At 41.3% G+C, this 19,305-nt stretch overlaps 1 protein-coding gene across 1 annotated transcript; it reads right to left on the reverse strand.

Moving 5' to 3' along the window:
• Positions 1–875: 875 nt before the first annotated feature.
• SIRT1 (sirtuin 1) lies at positions 876–19,218 on the reverse strand. The gene is made up of 9 exons (XM_064662285.1): positions 18,572–19,218; positions 16,111–16,227; positions 14,523–14,764; positions 13,199–13,351; positions 11,958–12,105; positions 10,186–10,265; positions 5,956–6,142; positions 4,045–4,605; positions 876–2,935 (listed from the first exon to the last, which is right to left on the reverse strand). The coding sequence occupies exons 1-9, from the start codon at positions 19,002–19,004 to the stop codon at positions 2,613–2,615; spliced, it is 2,244 nt and encodes a 747-aa protein (XP_064518355.1). The 5' UTR covers positions 19,005–19,218; the 3' UTR covers positions 876–2,612.
• Between the last annotated feature and the right edge of the window lie 87 nt (positions 19,219–19,305).

The following is a 19,305-nucleotide window of genomic DNA, read 5'->3' on the forward strand; positions in this document are numbered from 1 at the left end:
ATTGGATGTTTTCTGACCCTTTGCTGTCACATGCATTTAAAAACATTATGTATTTTCCATAATCGAAAATACTAATTAAAAATGTACTGGATTCAAGACAGACTCCTAGAGAATAAATGGCTATAGAGAAATAATTATGACAAGATTTTAAAATATGGACTTCTTTTCCATCACTTGAAATACTTTTGCAAGGTCATTATTGTGTCTAATGTATCGAAATAGACTGGAAGGGGACTAGGGAATGACTTATTAAACAAATGCTTGTACTTTGCTTTTTTTCAGTGCATCTGTTTAATATAAATAATAAGGGCTAAGATGCTTTTCTATGGTAGTAATGCAAATTATGAGAAAAATAAGTTATCTCCTTTATTGAGATTATACAAATTACAGCTGTACCTGAACATGCTCTTCCATGCTTCCAGATGAATTTCATGTGAGGTGTTGAGTACTTAGGAATGACAAAAAGCTGTGATTGCAAATGTTTCCTCATTCTCAGCATTTATCTTGTTATTGTTTTAAGTATTATTGAAAGACAACATCTTCACTGAGGGGAAAGGGCAATGTGTGAAATGGAGGAGTAAGGGAACATATTGTACCCTGAGATTTGGACTCGATGATCTCTGTGGGTCCCTTCCAACTCAGAATATTCTGTGACTCTGTGATTACAGTTTAGGGTTCCTCTACTGTTCAGATAACATTGGCAAAGACACAAGACAGAACAAAATGCAGAACTTCATTCAGGCTTTTTCTTTGCTCATGGGCCAGATGGGAAAAGCATTTCCTCTGTAATGCCTTCCATTAGCTGGGATTATACCTTGACTTTATAGGGCATCTTTGTTTTTAAGATATAACCAGAAATTAACAGAAACCAGGAATCAAATGACAGTTTTAATAGACTTTAGAACAGAGTGTACAAGTATAAAACACTGGTTTTGTATTTCCAAAAGTTGCAGGAAGATAGCCAGTCATTTTAAACAGTCTTCTACAAAACATATGCCAGTAGATTACATAAAAGACACTATATACAATATAAAAGAGCAGAAAACAATCCTCACTGTAAAAATAATTTAAAACAAAGTATTTCAATTTAAAATATCTCCTAGAGCACAAACTAATACATTGTGACATGCAAGTGAAAACTAAACATATTGCATTCTTTAGTGTAGCCAAATAAGAGCTGTGTTAAATTTGGACAATGAGACAACATGCCAGCATTTCCCGATGAATACAGGAGGCTGTTCTTAAATATTTATTAACTGATGTATTTTATGTTCCAAGAACAGCTACTATACATCTTCCAAAATGTAATAAATATTAAAGCAAAGTATATGAATAATCTACATTTTAGAGTTCATTTGGGCCAATGTTGAAAAAGTGGTTTATAGAAAAATCCTGTTTCATTTACTACTGCACTGTGCAACTTTACAAAGTAGCTCTAAAGGCTTGGAAACAATCAGCACATGAACATTTGCAACATCCAGTTTTAAGGCAGCCTAGCACTTGAGACATCAGAATGGGAGAAGCTGCTTTGCTTTCCATATGCAAGGTGGAGCTACAGCAGCTGGGAAATGACTTTCCCAGCCTGAGACCTCAAGCCAGCAGGTTGTTAATCCATGTTGAGCCACTTGGCAGCGTAAATGGAGGCTCTGGGTAGTTGAGGCAGTTTCTCCTGGTTTTGTTGCATCAAGTACAAAGGAAAAGCTTAATTTTTTGCGCCTTCTCACGTGCTGGTAGAAACACTGTTCTGAACTCTGCTTCCACATTAGAGCCTTGGCAATTTATCAAATGCTATTTATAATGCAAGCTACCCTAGATGTGACTGCTGTACCCAGCGTGACAGACTCCTACTGGGGGGGATCCTTTTTGTTTAAATGCCAGATTCTAATTGCTAAGGAGCCAGTGTTAACATCGCTTGTGTCCACAGGAAGTATTAATTCAGCAACCTAAGCATTTTCACAGCACTTCTTGATCGGTCTAAAAAACATTGGATTCCTCAAATACTCCCTGTCTTGTTTCCATTTCACTATCTGCTCGCATTTAAGTATGTCTCAAACATACAAAGTAACTGCAAAAGCAAAAAAAGAATTAGCTGCCACAGTAGGTCTTAGAAAATGCCAGTGTTTAATGACAGACTAGGCGTGAATGAAAGGTTTAGCAGAAGCATAAGAAGGTTTTAAATAAACCAAAGTGTTACAAAGCAAGAGGTGTGAAAATACCATTCTTTGGTCTAAATTAGCTGTTCCCTTTATATTAGTTTAACATTCCAATGGCTTTTTCAAAACGGTTTAAAAATAATATAAGCTGAAATTTATTAAGCAAAAATATGCATTATATACATGGATGCCTGATCAGACAGATGAACTTAAAAGTGAACAGTGACAGTTGTTTAGATAATCCTGGTACCTTAAAAAAAAGATGAGTTAGTGTTGAGTGCGCAGTAATAGATTTTTATTGAAAAAGGTAAAAAACTAAGCATGAAAATCTGTTTTAGTTATTTATAAACACTACATCCTTATGGTTTTGTTGCTCTAAATTCAGACGTAAACATTCATTCTGACATGCCAAAGCTCCTAATGCTGGTGGAAAGTTCCTGTAACCAGTCAATGATCACTTTACAACGCGTTGCCTGGATGTTCAGTCCCTGCAGCTTCACTTGTATAGGCTGATCCATCAGCTGCCGATTCATCCTGCTCGGCTCCATCTTCCCCGAAGCCAGGTTCCTCTTCCCTGTCGGGAGCATCCTCGTCCTCGATGCCATTATAAAACTCCTCGATCTCGCTCTCGTCCTCCACATCCAAGCTCTGACTGCGACACGAGCCGCTCTCGCTGCTGCTCCCACAGGAGCTGGAAGATATGATGTCATCCTCGGAATCGGAGTAAACCTCAGCACCGTGGAAAATGTAGCGGTTGGGTGCCAGAAACAGATACTGAGTACCTGAAACAGAATTCCAACACTCAACAAAAGGCTCAAGTAAATGATTCACACAGGATCTGGCAGACTTCTGCTTAGAAGGTATCTGCATATACGTGTTTTTATTTTCCACTGACAGATGGGATGACACGAGAAAAGCATTTATGTCAATGTATGTGTGTTTATTACAAAGCACAAAACAAATGCTTCACTGGAAAGCTCAGTGTTCCTTCTCCCCCATCCTTTTGATACCAAAGAGCGTTTATACTTAATGTTTAGCAGCTTTTTTCATCAGAACAGGCACTGCAAGCAGGAATCATCCCACTGTAAGAGAGATGTCTAACACAGAGGAGATGATTCAGCTGCTGGAGGGCAGACATCCCTCCACTGACTGTGGAAGGAACCTTGGGGCAGATAGCAAACTGTTACTTGCTTAACATTAGCCCAGGTGACACCACTCCACCTCAAAATTATTACATTAACAACAAGTGTCAGTCAGTGTTTTTTCATGGGAAATATTCACAGCTAGATTTCCATTACCCATGACAGAATGGGAACCCCCTGCACAGAATATGTGACAAAGTCTGAAACCAGCCTTTGCTCTGGAACATTTTAATTTCATACCTAACCCCTCACATCAATTAAGAGATTGGAGGGCTTTCCTGGAAAGCCTAGTTTCCTTCAAAATGTGCCTCACTCCAGCTGTGAGACTTGCTTTCAGCTGCTGTCATGGCTTCATCTTTCAGCCCTACTGCCATACCAAATCATGACCTACTGTGAGCAGCTTCTGAACACCCGAGGATCAAACCAGTTTTTCTGAAAATGCGTTTCAAAGTGCTGGAAATGGATTTATTTTTTGATACTTACCTTCAGCCTCCTAAACTTTGATCTTTTAGGTAAGGATGTAATCACTGACTGTAAAACCTATTATGAAATACAAAAACCATTTCCTATCGGCTTCTCCAAAAGAAATAAATGGTACAATGAGAGTTATGTAGACACTTGTCTGAACAAAACTAACCACCAAAACCCACTCACTCCCTCAAGAGTAACTTATTTATTGCTTTGAAGTAAGTCTAGCATAAACATCTCTTCCAAAAAAATGCAAAATACTGAAATGACTTAACACTTACCATCCAGCCTTTTGCTAATCTGTTCTTTTGCAGATCTGTTTACCCAGCACTTCTTCAATATTTCATTCTTTTCCTTATTTTCTCCGTTGTTAGATCCATTTTCCTTCATTGTTTCAGAGTTCATTTGCTCACTAGCAGGATTTTCAGGGTTTTCTGACGATGTCTGTGTGTCCTGAAGCTTCTCCTCTGAGCAGGTCCCTTTAGTTTCGGAGGCAAGCTCACAGTTTTCTACCCTACATTCAGGTGGGTGTTCTGAAGACACCACTGAAGTATCTGGTGGAGTCATTCTTCCTGGTGAGCTGGAACCTTCGGAAATGTTCAGAGGGGTAGGCGGTAGCTCAGCCGAGAGCACTTCGAGCTCCTTGTGCGGTCGTGGAGGCTTTTCTGTTATTTCTGAAAGTTTTACCGAGTTGTAGCAAAGTTTTGTGTACTCACTACCCAGCCTTTGACATAATTCATTAATAATAACGTCACAATCTCCGAGAAGCTCCACGTCGAAGTGTAGATGAGGCAAAGGTTCCCTATTAATCAAGATCTGAGGCACTTCATGGGGGATGGAACCTATGCACAGAAAAGAGAATTCAAAGGGAGTCACTCCAGTTTCACTTTCAGCAGAGATCTTAGAAAGCTTGATTCCTCAGGCTTCTCTTTACCTTCCCTTGCAACAGGACCAAAATAGCCAGATCAGGAAGAAGCCAAGCAAATCCCAAATTTAACAACAGCAGTCTGAGGTCCAGTGCCCACTGTAGCCTGCTTAGACAATATTTTTCTTCCTGTTTTTTCCAGTTAATATTCCTCAATCATTGAGAAACACATGCACAGAAATAATGACTCTAGTAATGTTTGGTCAAGTGTTAAAGATTAAAATTAGTACTATAATCTCTTAGAATTATGTTGATTTCATGCATTTGTTTTATTACTTAAGTGAACATGAGGAATATACCAATGGTAAATTACACCCCCTTAATTAAGTCAAAATATTTCCAGGTTGTACAGGGTTGTTCAACCCATTTCTGACATTTAGGCTTCCCAAACCCATGAGGTTTGATAACCTAGGATGGACTCCTCACAGACCAAACTAATGAAATCCACTTCTAAGGCACAGAAAGAGCAGTGGTTTGTATAGCAGAGGGAAACTTTCCAGTCCTTATGCAATTCCCATCAGCCTGAACACTGGGCTCTGCCTCTTGTACAGTGAAGAGGATGTTCCTGCAAAGGCCGTGGGTTGAGTTACTGGTCCCAGTTAGCAGATGCTAAGCACATGTCCTTCTCAGGCTTACATGTGAAGAGAATTTCTTTACTACCAGTAAATCTTTCACTCAGTAGACAAATAAATCACCTGTAATGGTAATTTCTCAGCCTTCCTGAAAGGCATTTTCCTGTAACGTGTATTAGCAGAGATGTTTTTCCACATCACTTTAAGAGGTAAGGACGCAAGTGGTGACACGCTATACTATGCCCACTGTGTGCCACTTAATAGTGACTTTAAAATAAGCTACAACTCACATACCTAATGTGCCTGATCTGATTTTTTTGATACTCCATTTAGGTCTTTTGAGATGACTCCTTTCTAAATCTTTCAAGTAACTATGGAAGCATATTGCAAGCAGGGAGAGAAATTAATTGAGTCAGAACAAAGTAATTCAAGTTTTAGAAGAGTACTTTTTCAGATTATCATTTCATAACCTTGAGATCTACCTAGAGTATAGCAAAAGCACTTAAAATTTGCTACTTTCTCTACTCTGCATTTCAGCTTTACATAGGCAAGCAGCTTTCATCTTACTTGATGCTTAATCAAGTTCCCTCACTGAATCGAGCCGAAAGTGTTCCTTAGTTTCTCAGCTCCTAACTGAGAATTTCACTTTTGATTCAAATTTTTGGAAGAAAATACTACCAGAGATAGTCACTTACTTGGAATCAATGCTACTGGTCTTACTTTCAGCGAAGACCCAATGACAATGAGGAGATCAACTTCATTTTTGTCGTACTTCATGGCCCGGTGGAACTGCTCGGGTAAGTTCTCCCCGAAGAACACGATATCGGGCTTCATGATGGCGAGCAGTTCGTCGGGGGGGCACCTGGGACATCGGGGCACAACCTGCACCACAACACCACCTGTTACTGCAGGACGAGGCTGTGCCTTGGAAAATGTCAGGTTTAGGCATTTCACAGAGACTTGGCAAAAGACAGGGAAGTTTCAGTGATATTTCCTCATCCCGTTTTTCTGTGGATGTACAGACAAGTACATTCCTTACTCTAGCCTGCAGCAACTGCAGAGGGAAATAAAGCTACAGCAGGAATAAAGAGGGAGAAACCAGGCAGATCTACAGCACAGTTCTTATCTGACAATTAAGCTGAAGTCCAGAAGTCATGCTCAGCACCAACAGGCAACCCCCTCCCATTTGATAGGAACGTATTTTCCTTGGTATAATCAGAGCAAACACTTAGGTTTCCCTGTCACTTTCCATTCAAAACAAAGCCCTTCCTTCTCAGTCTATTGTAGAGCTTTACCTCTAGTTTCTCCTCCAAAGGGGCATGAGTGTTATACACACAAAGCAACAGGGCACTGTGGCAGGCAGCTGGCTAAAAGCAGACAGGATGAGAACAGGACAGAACCTTTCTTTGGTCTCCATTTAAAACTTTTCCAATTCCTCCAAAAACAGAGCAGAATTCTCATTTGCTGACAGAAGTGGATAAGAGTTATGTTTGTGGAGAATAGACTCCCTTTCCTCCTGAAAGCAGAGGGTTTTCTGATCTTTGGGACCTCTTTCAACTCTTTCTTATCTTAAGACTTTTTCAGAGAGAAGAGAAGCAACAAGGTGAGTGATAGATCTGCTACAGACAATACTTCAATTACTAATCAGCAATTTCCCTTTTAATAGTTCAAGTCTTCTCAGCTATAGTGTTAAAATATGATGCTCCAGAATAAATCTAAGGAGCTAAATGTAGCTGCAATCCTATAGCAATCACCACAACCTATAAATTAGAGCTATAAAGGTGTAAAGAGATGTATATTACCTACTGTAATAGGAAAATATCTGATAACTGACATTTAATTGCACAAGAAGTCCCTCTTGTACAGAGAACAGCTGCAAAAAAAAATAATATAGAAAGTAGAAAGTTTAAATCAAAGAATTAGTTCTATGGATGCCTGCAGTGGGACAGAAGACAATACTCTCCAAATGAGAAAACATCACAAGTAGAAGGCCTTTCTCTAGTGTCAAAGGACCTTTCCCAAAATTTAAGTCTTTGAACAAAGAAACCTTGTGGGAGGGATGCCTAAGAAGCAATATGGCACAAGAGCTAGAGGAAACCTTCACCCTGTACCCAAGCTAAATAGCATCCAGTAACCCCACACTTAAGGGAAACCAACTAAAGAATTCCCCAAAAAGGAGCAGATGGCTAGAATGAATATGGAACTTTTTCCTCAGATCTTTACATATTAGGAAAAAAGCTTATACAAACAGCTTCTACTTTTCTTAAGCTTTTCCCCCTGCTATCTCTTTTGTTGATGTCAGTGATGCCTTTGCACTTTCGGAAGGTTACGGAGGGTAAGTAATTTGCTCTGTGTTAGGAGGAAGATAAAATGAAGACCTCTGACTTCTGATTTAAAAAGACCAAGTAATACTAACTCTGTTTCCATCATTTCTCACAGCAAGTCCAGTGACTTGAGACTTAGTGGATCTCTGTCCCTATTGAAATCATCCGAGTTGCTGTAATGACCCCTAAATGCATTTCAACACTACACTACTCACCAGCTTTTCTCTGCTAATCCTCAAGAGGTCATCAGTAAAGGGGGAGATTTATTCCAAGAGCTGAAATTGATACCAAGAAGTTAAAGCTACAAAACTGACCATTCAGTTGCCTCTAATAGGGTCCTCTTTTCATGCAGAAGCAGCTCCCCCAGACCCCTACCATCTCTGCTGATGCACTTCTCTAAGTGAAGAGAAATGGAGTTTCTCACTATTGATGTTACCCATATATCAAAAGTGAGATTAATAAAGATTACACTGGCTTAAGAATAGCCAAAAACTGGTGTGTGCTTTCCACTTCTTGGGCCCTTTCCTCCTAAATCTGAGACCCTTTTACCAGTTCTTGAAGCTGCCAAAAATAGCCAAAAGTAAAAGTGATATTTTTGGAAGTGACTGACAGTTGTTTTCCTTGGATGTTCTGTGTGCTTTATACCTGCTGCTGTTTCTCATCCAGAAGGATGGTTGTATACAAGAGGGAATCATTCTACAGCACTGTATCTCCAAAGGGGCAAATGAAAGAAGAGCAGCATTTGTCTAAACAGATGATCTCAAACAATTCTCCGTCTGTAACCTGTTGAAAGGAAATCCTGGCAGAAAGATGTTGGCCAGACTCACTTCCTTGTGAAGCAGTTATGGCCATCAGGGGATGGACCAGAGCAAAGGACAAGTATTTCTAGGGAAAACTAAGGACCTAGGGCCATGTATAACTGAACTTCCAAGTTGTGGAGGACAGCAGAGACTAGAACCTGGACTATCCATTGGGAGCCAGGAGCCAAAACCGTTTTTGTCAAGGAGGATTTGTTAGAGAACAGAGCTGTTGAAATGAACAGTGTTTTTTTTTCGTAAGTACAGAAAAAGCTTCCTTTGATACATCAGGAACCAAATTCTGTATTTTAGAGAGGCAACAGACAAAGATGCTGCATAGCACTTTGAGAAATGCGGGCTATGGAATAAAGATAATGATGGTAAATAGAATTTTTTTTCAGGCATAAAGGAGGAAAGACATGTTTTCTTTCAATTGCTCTATTTCTTATTTTGTGAAATTGTATTTAGCAATACCCATATTTATTTGCATTATGAAAATAGTTCAGTATCACAGCCAGGGCCTGCCCTGGGAAGATGTACCTGGCAACAGTACTGCAAGATTAGGGCTGAGAGACTGAGTGTAAGAAGCTCCTTGAGGCTCAACTTGCGAGAGAGAACCCTCTTTGGGCCCATCAGGCAGAAGAATTGCTACAGGCTGCTCCTCTCCACTGCCTGGCACTGCCATTCCTGACCCCTGGCACAAGTTTGGTTCAGCAGAGGAACACCCAGTGGTTCAAGTGGTGCTTGGAAAAGTAGACTAACAATCCAAACAGAAAATTACAACATGCTTAAGAGGAAGAAAACCTAAACTCCAGCCAGCTGGCTTTTAAGGCAAAGGAGCAGCAAACATCTGTAAGATAAAAAGTTCTCAAAAATAACATTCTTAATAACAAAGAAAACTATATTTCACGTTCAATATTTCAGTGTTAAAAGGCTTCAGGTTTATGAGATTCACCTTTCTCAAAGCTTTAACTCAAACAACTCTTCTGAAATGCTTTCATTGAGCTCTGTTTTAAATGTAATACCTGAAGGATTTACATCCCTTCCATGTTTCTCGTCTAAAGTTGCAAATCTGGATTCTAGAGCATTTATCAAAAACATACAAGCCTGCAGAAAGAGTCCCTTTTCATTTGTATAAACAAGATCTTTTTGATCACAGAACCATCACCTCTGTTCCTTCAAAAGAAGAGAAAGAAAGGCAAAGAGGGTCTTGCCAAGTCAAAGGTTCATCTGCTCTGACAGAACAGAACCAACTCCTGCATGGCTCCAGGGCACTTCACACCCTCACATGGGGAGTTCGGACTATGGAATAGTCCAGGAGTCACAGAAAGCAACATCCAGCACCTCATTTGATCCTTGCTCAGCACCTGCTCTGTGGCTAGCAATCTCTCCATGCATCAGCTGCTGTTTAAACACATTTTTAACACAGGTAAATGCTCAAAGAGCAGCCAGTGTTACAAAAGGCTAAGATTGCTTTCTCTGTGTGACTGTGAGTTCAGGTTAACACAAAACAAATATAAATCCAAGTTTCTACTACTTACCATTTAGCCTCTGCTTTTCTCAGAGGTGCCATTAAAAACAGACTCTTAAGGTTTTTTCTGTTTTTTGCAGTACAGTATTTTAGCGTACTTTTAAATACCAGAGGAAATGCTAAAATTCTCTGAATATGCAAAGATATGGAGACTTCTAGAAGCAGATCTTTTAAGCAATCCCACTGTGATATTTTGGGGTTTGGTGTTTTGAGAGAAAAGTAAGTTTTACTTACTTATTAGAAAGATGCAGTGAGTTAAAGTGAATTTTTTACCTGATTGAAAATATCTCCTCGAACAACTTCACAATCAACTTTGTATTTACAGATCAGGCAGGAAGCTGTTGCAAAGGAACCTGAGGGGAAAAACCAGTATGGTAGAATCAGGGTTTTCAGTCATTCAGATTTGGTCTTTTTGCCCAAGCTGTTTTGACACAAAGGCTGTTATATTGCAGTGCTACAGAAATCAAGCATTAAAAAAAGTAATGTAAAATTATGGAGATACTTGTAACACTAAAATTTGTTCTTCTAGATGTTAGTCAGCAGAAATCTTGTTTTAAGAGTAGCTTAAAGTAATAATTCAGACCTTTATACAGCATGTTAGGGACATGCTTGTCTGGCTAGCAGACCTAACCCTCTCTGAGGCATCTGTTGCTACCCACTTGTGAATTACTTTTCACATCAGAAGGACTTGACCAACAAGTTTGCTGCCCCATGCACAAGTCATGCATAGCCAGCAGGCCACGGCCTCCAAACGCTCAGCTACAGCAGTGGCAAGGAATACAGTCTAATTCCAGATGTATTAGTTGAATGCAACAGCCATTTTAAATTCAGAAAATGCATCTCAGACACCAATTTTCATAGCAGAAACTTTACTGTACGTCTGCAGTGAGAAACGGGTCCAAAGGTTCACGTGTGAAGTCCCCAAATCACTGCAAGGTTCCTTTTTAACTACTCGTGATTAACTTGCCATTGCCACAGCCAGAGAAAAAAGGCAGAATAAATACAGCAGTATTAAGTGTATTAACCCTTACATAAGTGATTCAGTTTCTCCTTAGCCACTACCATTAGTCAAAGATCATTTGGTAAAGAGCAGCAACTGTATGTCTGATAAAGCTTGATGTGCTCGAAACAACCTTTACTAATTTCCAAAGGCCTCAAAATCTCAAAGTGCATAGCATGTTTTCAAAGAATCTCTTTAATTTAAAGTCACCTTACACAGGGCATACACTAAAGATGGTCTGCAATCTCATCACTGCAGTGTGCAACCAGAAAAATGAGGAGCTTGACCAGTGATGTGCCTTACAAACAGGACAACACTGTTTTTAGACAATTCATCTGCCAGAAGTTTACTAAATGATCCAAACATGCCCTTTAACAACTAATCTTCTGCATCCTTTCCTTAAAAATGAATCTTTGGACTTTCAGCCTGACACATGCAAGTCCTTGGAAATGGAAAGCCTATTGAGCAACTGAAGCGATTCCACTTTGTTTGGCATCATAGTTACAGTGTGGGTGACACTGAAACAAGATGATCTTCAGTTCACCTGAACTGGTGATTAATTCACAGTGTTTTATACATGAGGTGAAGTCACTGAAGTGTCAGGATATTTCAAGATTTCAGTGGAATGTAACCTAAATAAAGAGTCAGGTAACAGCCAGACTCCCATTTCATTGACAGGCAGTGAGAGGGACCTGTGACAAGACTGATTTCCACGCTATGTTCTTATACAGATCAAGAAGCACCAAATGCAGTTTAGAAGTTATGGTCTAAGCTTGTGCAAACAGAATGTGGATCTTCACTGATACACAGAGACCACTGTTTACCAAGCTCAACTTCTGAAAGAAGTATTCCCATTTAAAACGCTTCTGATTTAAATACTTCAGCTACCCAAAAAGAAATTTCAACATTTTAAAAGCAGAATGTTTGTTGGCAAGAGACAGGAATTCAAGGGAAAAAAAGTTAAATTCCAACAGCAGTTACCTTGTCACATGCACCAGTCAGAACCATTCCTACATGTAAAATAAGTGAAACTAAACCCACTAACCATGACACTGTATTATCCTTTGGATTCCTGCAACCTGTTCCAGTGTGTCTATGTTCTGAGTATAGTTGCGAAGTAGTTTTCCTTCTTTATCCATCAAAGCTATGAACTTGTGACAGAGAGACGGCTGGAATTGTCCCGGATAGATTTCCTAGGGAATTCAGAAGCACATTAGAAAAGTGTAGAGAGATACACGGTGTCTTTATTTTAACGGCAGCATTTCACACTCAGCTAAATCCTGTCACCACTGATCATGTCAGCAGTTCACGCTGTCACTCCCTGGGCACTTTCCCATTGCTCTGGATCCAACCCTTCTTTCCACAGCTCAGCTCCTGATCACATTGAGATGAACTGCTCCTTGCAAGTTGGTATTTTGTTCTTTACACAGCATAAAAGCAACATTTAGATCTCTTTCTGGTTTTGATAATTCTGGAATAGGAAAGCTTTGTTTTCCTTTTGAAGTGTCAAGTAACATCAATGTTTGTAAACAGAAACACATATTCTGATGGACAGGAGGAGGACGATTTAAAAAGTTTAAAAAAGAAATTATCAGCTTAATTGGATTTGGGCTTTTCTGGCAAAACCTATGTATAGACAGGCTTCAAGTATGTTGTTTTTTTGCTTGCTATGGCATTTTTTTGTTTTGTGGTCTTTGGGGGGGCTTTTTCGTGGTTCTAGGTGTGTGTGTGTGCTTTTTAATATTAAAAAACGAAGGAACTGATTATACTAATGAGCATCAAAATATGGTTATCTGGATAGGAAGCCTGCAGAGAATGCATTGGGTTTTCTTTTTCAATCTTTGTAACGTAACAGAGCAGTAGTAAAAATTGTGAGCAAAGGGAAGGACGAGTGAGCACGACTAGTGGTGATTGATTTTTCACAAGTCCTTACTGGTGCTGTAGAAATTCTTGTATTTTGGGTTTGATTTTGTTTTGTTCCAAGGAAATTGCAGACTTTATGCAATGGGTTTTTTTTGTTTCACATATGACCACAGCTTCTACAATTCCTTCTTGTCTAGGAGATGTACTTGCTGCTTTTGAAAGTGTTTAATATCACTAATATCTTTTCAACTATCTAGAATGGTTGTGTGTATCATGAACTTCCAAGAGGAACAGTAAAAATAAGCTTAAAGAATAAAAAAAAAAAGAGAGAATGTTGCTAAATACTTCTAGTTTTATATCTGCTTTATGCATTTTAATCTTGTTATCCGTCTTTGCTGGCCAAGAACTGTTGGAAAACCATACCTTTGCGAACTTAAAGAAGGGTCTGGGATCCTTTCTGAAGTATTCTATATCAAACATTGCTTGAGGATCTGGAAGGTCTGGGAAGTCTACAGCAAGGCGTGCATAGATGCCATCTCTGGATCTAAAGTCAGGTATTCCACAAGACACAGACACCTGAAACACAGTTTTGCAATCTGAAGTAAGTGAAACTACATATAGGGCTATAAAGAGCTGCTGTGATAGAAACTCTGGGAAACCACACTTCTGTATGCTCAGAGACATTAAGAACAAAACCACTCCGGGTTCTCTGTATTTATTTTTCTTTCCTTTTTTTTCTTTTTTTTTTTGGAGAGTGGGGGGACAATATAACAATTCCCAAACCAGACGCAGGAGAAGCAGCACAGAAACAAAGTTTGTTTACCACTTGCGTTTACCACTGGAAGTTTTGTAAAATGTGAACAAAAGTTTTGAATATTGTTGCATTAAATTTCTTTAGTAAGCATTCACTCATCTGCCAGCTCAGGCTTAGACAAGGTGGTTGATATTTTTAATTTTTTTTTCGTGCTAACACAGTAACACAACAGATTCTTACTTTTGAAGGATAAACTTCTTTTGATAAAAATTGTTTATTAATAAATATTGTTTATCAAAGCATTGTAGTAGTCAATGAGGACTAATATTATTGTCTCAGACTACCTCAAAATACCATGGGAAGAGGAGGAGAAACAGATGTATGAAAGTACAGAGAGCAAGACAGCAAGACTGGGTAACAAGAATACCATCTGTGTGTGAACAACAGAAGCAAAAAATGATCTGGTACACAGGTAAGAGCTGCAAATGTGCAATAGTTCAGAAGCATTCTTTAGTAAAACAGTGAGAAACCTTGTTCCCATCATAGAGCAGCACATACTAAAAGTAACAGTCTACTGAAATCTGATCAAACTCTCCTTATGATCCTCCCCCTGCCAACTCTTTTTTTAATTTTCAAGTCCTGTTCTTCTATTCCCTCGAGTTCCACCTGGTATTTTAAGAGATCCACTGAGATTTTAAGAAATCATTACCTTTGTTTGAAATGAAAAAATGACGAGATAGAAAATGTTCTGGACAGGTTCTTATTCCATAACTATTTTGCATGAAAGCAACTGTTTAAGAGTTTAAATGTCCAGTAATTTTTTGTTAGGAGAAATGGTGTAATTTCCAGCTTGAGCTCCAGTCCTTCCCATGGCCAGCTGTGCCTCCTCTTCCCACCCAGCACAGGGATACAGTCCCATCACCTGCATGCTGCAGGGAAGTATTTAACCCACCTGTCTGCCTATTTTCACACTGCCATTGCAGGAATACATACCCCAGCTCCAGTCAAGACCATTATCTTTTTGCACTCCTGTAGAAGTTTCACAGCATCATCAATGGTATTAATATCTTTCCTTTTTTTCCTTTTTGGTGGCTCTGAAAGGATGTTTATCACAATTTGCCACAGAGTCATATCATCCAGTTCAGGCGGGGGGATCGTTTCTGGCAGCAGGTCCTTCAGAATCGTCCGTGGGTCTGTACCCAACATGAGGTGCTGCTGAACAAAAGTGTAGGGACCTAAAAAATTAAAAAAGATAAAATTTAAAACTGATTCAAGTAACTCAGAAGATTATGGTCATTGTTACATTTATTAATGCTTGCTACTACAGTTTTATGAATCCAATTTAATGCTCCATTCATCTAAATTCCTGTATATTTTGGTCTAAATTCTGAAGTGATAGGGCAGCTAAGAATTTTATTTATTTACCGTTATTTTGTGTTAATCCATGAAGGATTTCATAGAAAGTCAGTCAAGGTAGAAATCCCATTTCAGAGCAAACTTAATGGCTTTCAGAGGTGCACTTACGTAGCAATAGGGTTTTCACACTGCGTCTCCATTTTATGACTTCATCTGTATTTTCCCAACATTTGGTATTTACAGGAATAAGTTGAAGAGACGACAAACATAGATATAACCTTCTAGTGGTACCATAAACCATCACTTTAATAGACAAATAGGACCCAGCAATCCATGGAATTTGTTTTTCTTTTGATCATCTAACAGTAATTATTTCAGACGTGACCTCTTAACACCATCAAATCAATCCTTCCAGAAACACTCAAGATTAGGGCTGTAGAAGGAAAATAGGTACATCTTAAAAGCCTAAACTGACAGGACTCAAATAGCCATCACTAAGGCAAGTTACATATAAAGAAAACAAACGTTATACAATATTTACCCAAAAGGTACCAACAGTGATCCCGTAAGGAGGGATCAGCAAAGGCAACACATGGGCAGGTTTTAAGCGGAATACTGTATTCTCACAATGTGTTTCCTTGCAGCTATTCTTGTCAATACTGGCAGAACCAATGCTGTGGGTATTATCACACCTCTAAGTTCCAACCCCACTGCCCCCTGGAAACCACTGTTCCTCACAGATCTGGCCCCCTCTGCAACTTTGTACAGAGTTCCCAGTGGCCACACTTCTCTATTGCTAATGTGCAAACTATATGCAGGCTAATAATTCCCAAACTGATGTCACAGTCAATCTGCAGGGCTCACTCTCCTAAAATCACACAGGAATCCTCTTCTTGTTCCTTAAAGAATACTAAATAAATAGGAGTATGCCATAAATCAGTTCAATTTAGTGAGTCTGTGGACGCTTTTAATAGGGATCACGGTGGGATTTCTACTCAAGGTAAAAAAACAAGGCATTGACAATTTTAATCAAAATACAGCACGTTTCAACAGGTTCATTTTTAAACTCCTTAAATAGCATACAGATACAGTAAACAACACTAAGCTGCTCAGAAGCGCTAATTGCCAATTTTTTTTGCAACAGATAAAATTGTTTGCATTCTGGGGAGAATTAAGTAACTGTTCAAAGGCAGAGAGCATCTAAGAACATCACACAGGCATCTACCTATACGTGGTCTTGGGGTCCAGTCACTAGAACTTGCGTGTGAGGCTCTGTCATCTTCGTCGCTGTCGCAGGAGTGAAAGCCGTTGGCTATGATTTCATCGCTGAGGAGGAAGTTATCTGCAAGACAGCACAGCCAGGAGGGTTACACCCCACCCAAAGGGCACAGGTATATCACTAAATACAGCACAGAAATTTGAACTGGATGCCCTTAAATGTGGTTGCAATGAGCACTGTCGCTGCTCAGGCACAGAAAATGCTTTTCAGGCCATCAGCAGGATTTGCCGTCTTAACGCTGGGCTAAGGTGGGCTGGGTGCTGACCTTGGTGAAACTTCATTCTGTAAAGTGTTGGGCATTATGGATATTGCATCTTAGAAAAAATCCAAATGTTTCAAAAGTATAATTAAAAATCCTTTTCTCTTACAATTCTCACTGCATTCAGGTCATTGAAAAACTGGGTATAGACTGATCTTTGACTAGGTTTTAAGAGCATTTTAACAGCATTTTGAAAGAAACCCACAAATACACATTTGATGCAATCAAGTTACATAATTTTGTGAGGGTGTTACCTTGCAGCTGAGCTGCAGGTGACCACATATCCACATTATTTCACTTATGATACAAAATGTGCTCCCTTGGACCACCTTCATTAATTTTATCTTATCCATTTGCCCCTGCAGCTGGGTTTGGCTAAGAGTGCCAGAGTCAGCTCAGCTCAGCCTATGGCCTTAAGCCAGAGTAACTCAATCTAACTCCATCCTAGATCTCCATGGAGTCCAAAGGAGAACGAGACACTTGTCTCGCAGCATGTGCTACTGAGCTCACATTGGAGAGGAAATCTGAATTCTAACCTGAGCAGCTTACTAGAATTTAGATTACTAAACCTTTTTATTATTTCCTTTATTAGAAATAGCCACAGCACCTGTAGCTTAGTTTTTTGAAAATCTAAGATATGAACAAAGAACAACAAATTTCAGTCATGCTCTTCCAAGCAAAGCATCACTATAACAGTTTTCAGTCTCTATCTGAAGAACCCCCTACACTAGCTGTTACTTCATGTGATTCTTAAATAAAGAACACCACAAAACACCAATATCTTTTTATTCAGAGGTCATGTTGTCCTTTCCTTCCTGGCATAAATACTTTATTCTGATTAGAACAGAAAGAGGTCGAGGACATAAATTTGCTATGTGTTCTTGCTGTCTTATTCTTCTGAGGCCACAGGTGCTCTTGGACATTACTGTATTATTAATCTACATAATTTACAGCATTTCACTTCCACCTCCTTGTGCATGATGTCAGTGAACACATTAAGCATTATGGAAAAGGAAAAAGTGGATTAGTACACATCAATAACTGTGAGGTGCAAGTTTAACTAAAATGACCTTTATAGTTTCTGTATAAAGAATCAAAGCTACATTGTGAAAGACTTGTCACATACAGGCCACAGTATCTGGGATTTAAGAAACAGTGACAGATACAAGCAGGCTAACATAAGTTTAACTTGTAACAATCCCTGTGTATTAATTTGATTCCTCAAAGGGCTAGAGGGAATAATGCTTGCCAGAACTAAGCCGGCCACAGCAAAGCACGCCTGAGAATCAGAGGGACCTGAGCAAAAAGGCTTCACATAAGGCACGGGTAAGGGATCATCGGCTTTGGTCTGCGCTGTTCCAATGGAGTTTTTAAATACTGAGGCTGTTCCTCATTTATCCTATAGGTCCATTCCTCTTGCAAAGGCAGAAGTTTTTCTGTAGAGTTTTACTATCGAGTTAAAGGAAAAATATCTTTAACTGCATTCCAGGATAAAATGTAAAGACTTTACTGGCAGAATGCAGTGTCTGATACCTTTTAATAAATCTTTCCAAAGCACTGCTAAAAAAAAAAAAAAAGCCAAGATGAACATCAACAACAAAACCCAATCTGTTTGCAATGTGAGGTGCTTTCACACTGATGCTCCCCACCAGTACACTTAAAAACGTTATCTGAAAGAAAACTTTTTAGAAAGATTATAGTTTAGTTTCGTGTCACAGTCACTGAAATCTTAACCAAGAGTGTCACTCAAAGTTATTTAAAGAGCCGGTCAAGACTGCTGCTCCTGTGCTTTCTGTGCGAGTTTCCAAGTTACAAAAATAGAATTATTATCACGGCAGAGATTACGAAAAGGAAGCCGGGCTTATGGTTTTTCGTTTTTAATGATTCGTTGCCAGCGACACAGCAAAACAAATGTTTTCAGGGATGAGAGCGGAGCCGCTCTGCCTCTGCGGAGCCCGGCACGGGGAGCAGCAGGCGCTGACAGCGACAGATCAGAGCTGACAGGGATGAAGGGGCAGGGAAGCGATGGATGCAGCAGCTCGCCGGGCTCGGGCGATGATGACCCCAACGCCGTGCGACACCCAGGCGGGCGCTGGGCGGGGAAAGGGACTCGCGGAGGAGGGAGAGGAGGGAGGGGTCGGTCCTCACCGGGATGCGGGGCCGGCGCCGCGGCCGCCCCGTTCGAACACTGCGCCCGCCCGCAGCCCGGGGCCGCCTCCGCCGCGTCTTCGCCGGGCGCCGCCTCCGCGCCCTCCCCCCGTTCCCGCCGCGGAGGCGGCTCCGCTCGGGGCAGGCCCCGCGGGCAGGCCCCGCTGTCCGCGCCGCTCGGCGCCGCCGCCGCTCCGCCGCCGTCCTCCTGCTCCGCCCGGCCGCCATCGGCCGCCGCCTCGCCCGGCGGCTCGGCCGGCACGGCGGCGGGCGCGAGCGGTAGCTCGGCGGCGCGGTCGGGGCGCGGCGCGGTCGGGGCGGTGCCCGACCCGCGGCGGTGCCGCTTGGCCGCGGGCTCGGCGCTGTCGCTGCCGGCGGGGCCGGCGGGGCCGGGGCCGCGCGGGCGGAGCGGCGCAGCGTCCCCGTCCGCCATCTTGGCGCCGCCGCAGCCGCCGCCCCCTTCGCGCCTGGCCCCCCCTCGTCCCCCCGCCCGCCGCGGGCAGCGCCGCGGCACGTGACCGCGGCACGTGACCGCGGCAAACAACACACCGGGGCACGTGACCGCGCGCGCTGCCGGCGTCACGTGGTGCTCGCGCTGCCTGCGGCTCCCCCCCTTCCTTCCCCACAGGCGCTCCTGTCGCCGCGGCCCTGAGGGGCCGCCCAAGGACGGCTCGGCGCGGGGCCGTTCCGGCTGCCCTCTGCCGTCCCCTGCTTCCCTCTGCCGTCCCTTGCTG

This window comes from Pseudopipra pipra, chromosome 8 (genome assembly GCF_036250125.1).
Source record: "Pseudopipra pipra isolate bDixPip1 chromosome 8, bDixPip1.hap1, whole genome shotgun sequence".
In the NCBI taxonomy this organism is placed as follows: domain Eukaryota; kingdom Metazoa; phylum Chordata; class Aves; order Passeriformes; family Pipridae; genus Pseudopipra; species Pseudopipra pipra.

Excerpts from the sequence above, each read along its gene's own strand:
- SIRT1 (XM_064662285.1), bottom strand. The coding sequence starts at position 19,004 with ATGGCGGACGGGGACGCTGCGCCGCTCCGCCCGCGCGGCCCCGGCCCC. Across the intron at positions 16,228-18,571 it reads GGCGCCGGCCCCGCATCCCG|ATAACTTCCTCCTCAGCGAT; the intron begins GTGAGGACCGAC and ends GCTGTCTTGCAG. Across the intron at positions 4,606-5,955 it reads ACCAGTAGCATTGATTCCAA|GTTCCATCCCCCATGAAGTG; the intron begins GTAAGTGACTAT and ends TTCTGTGCATAG.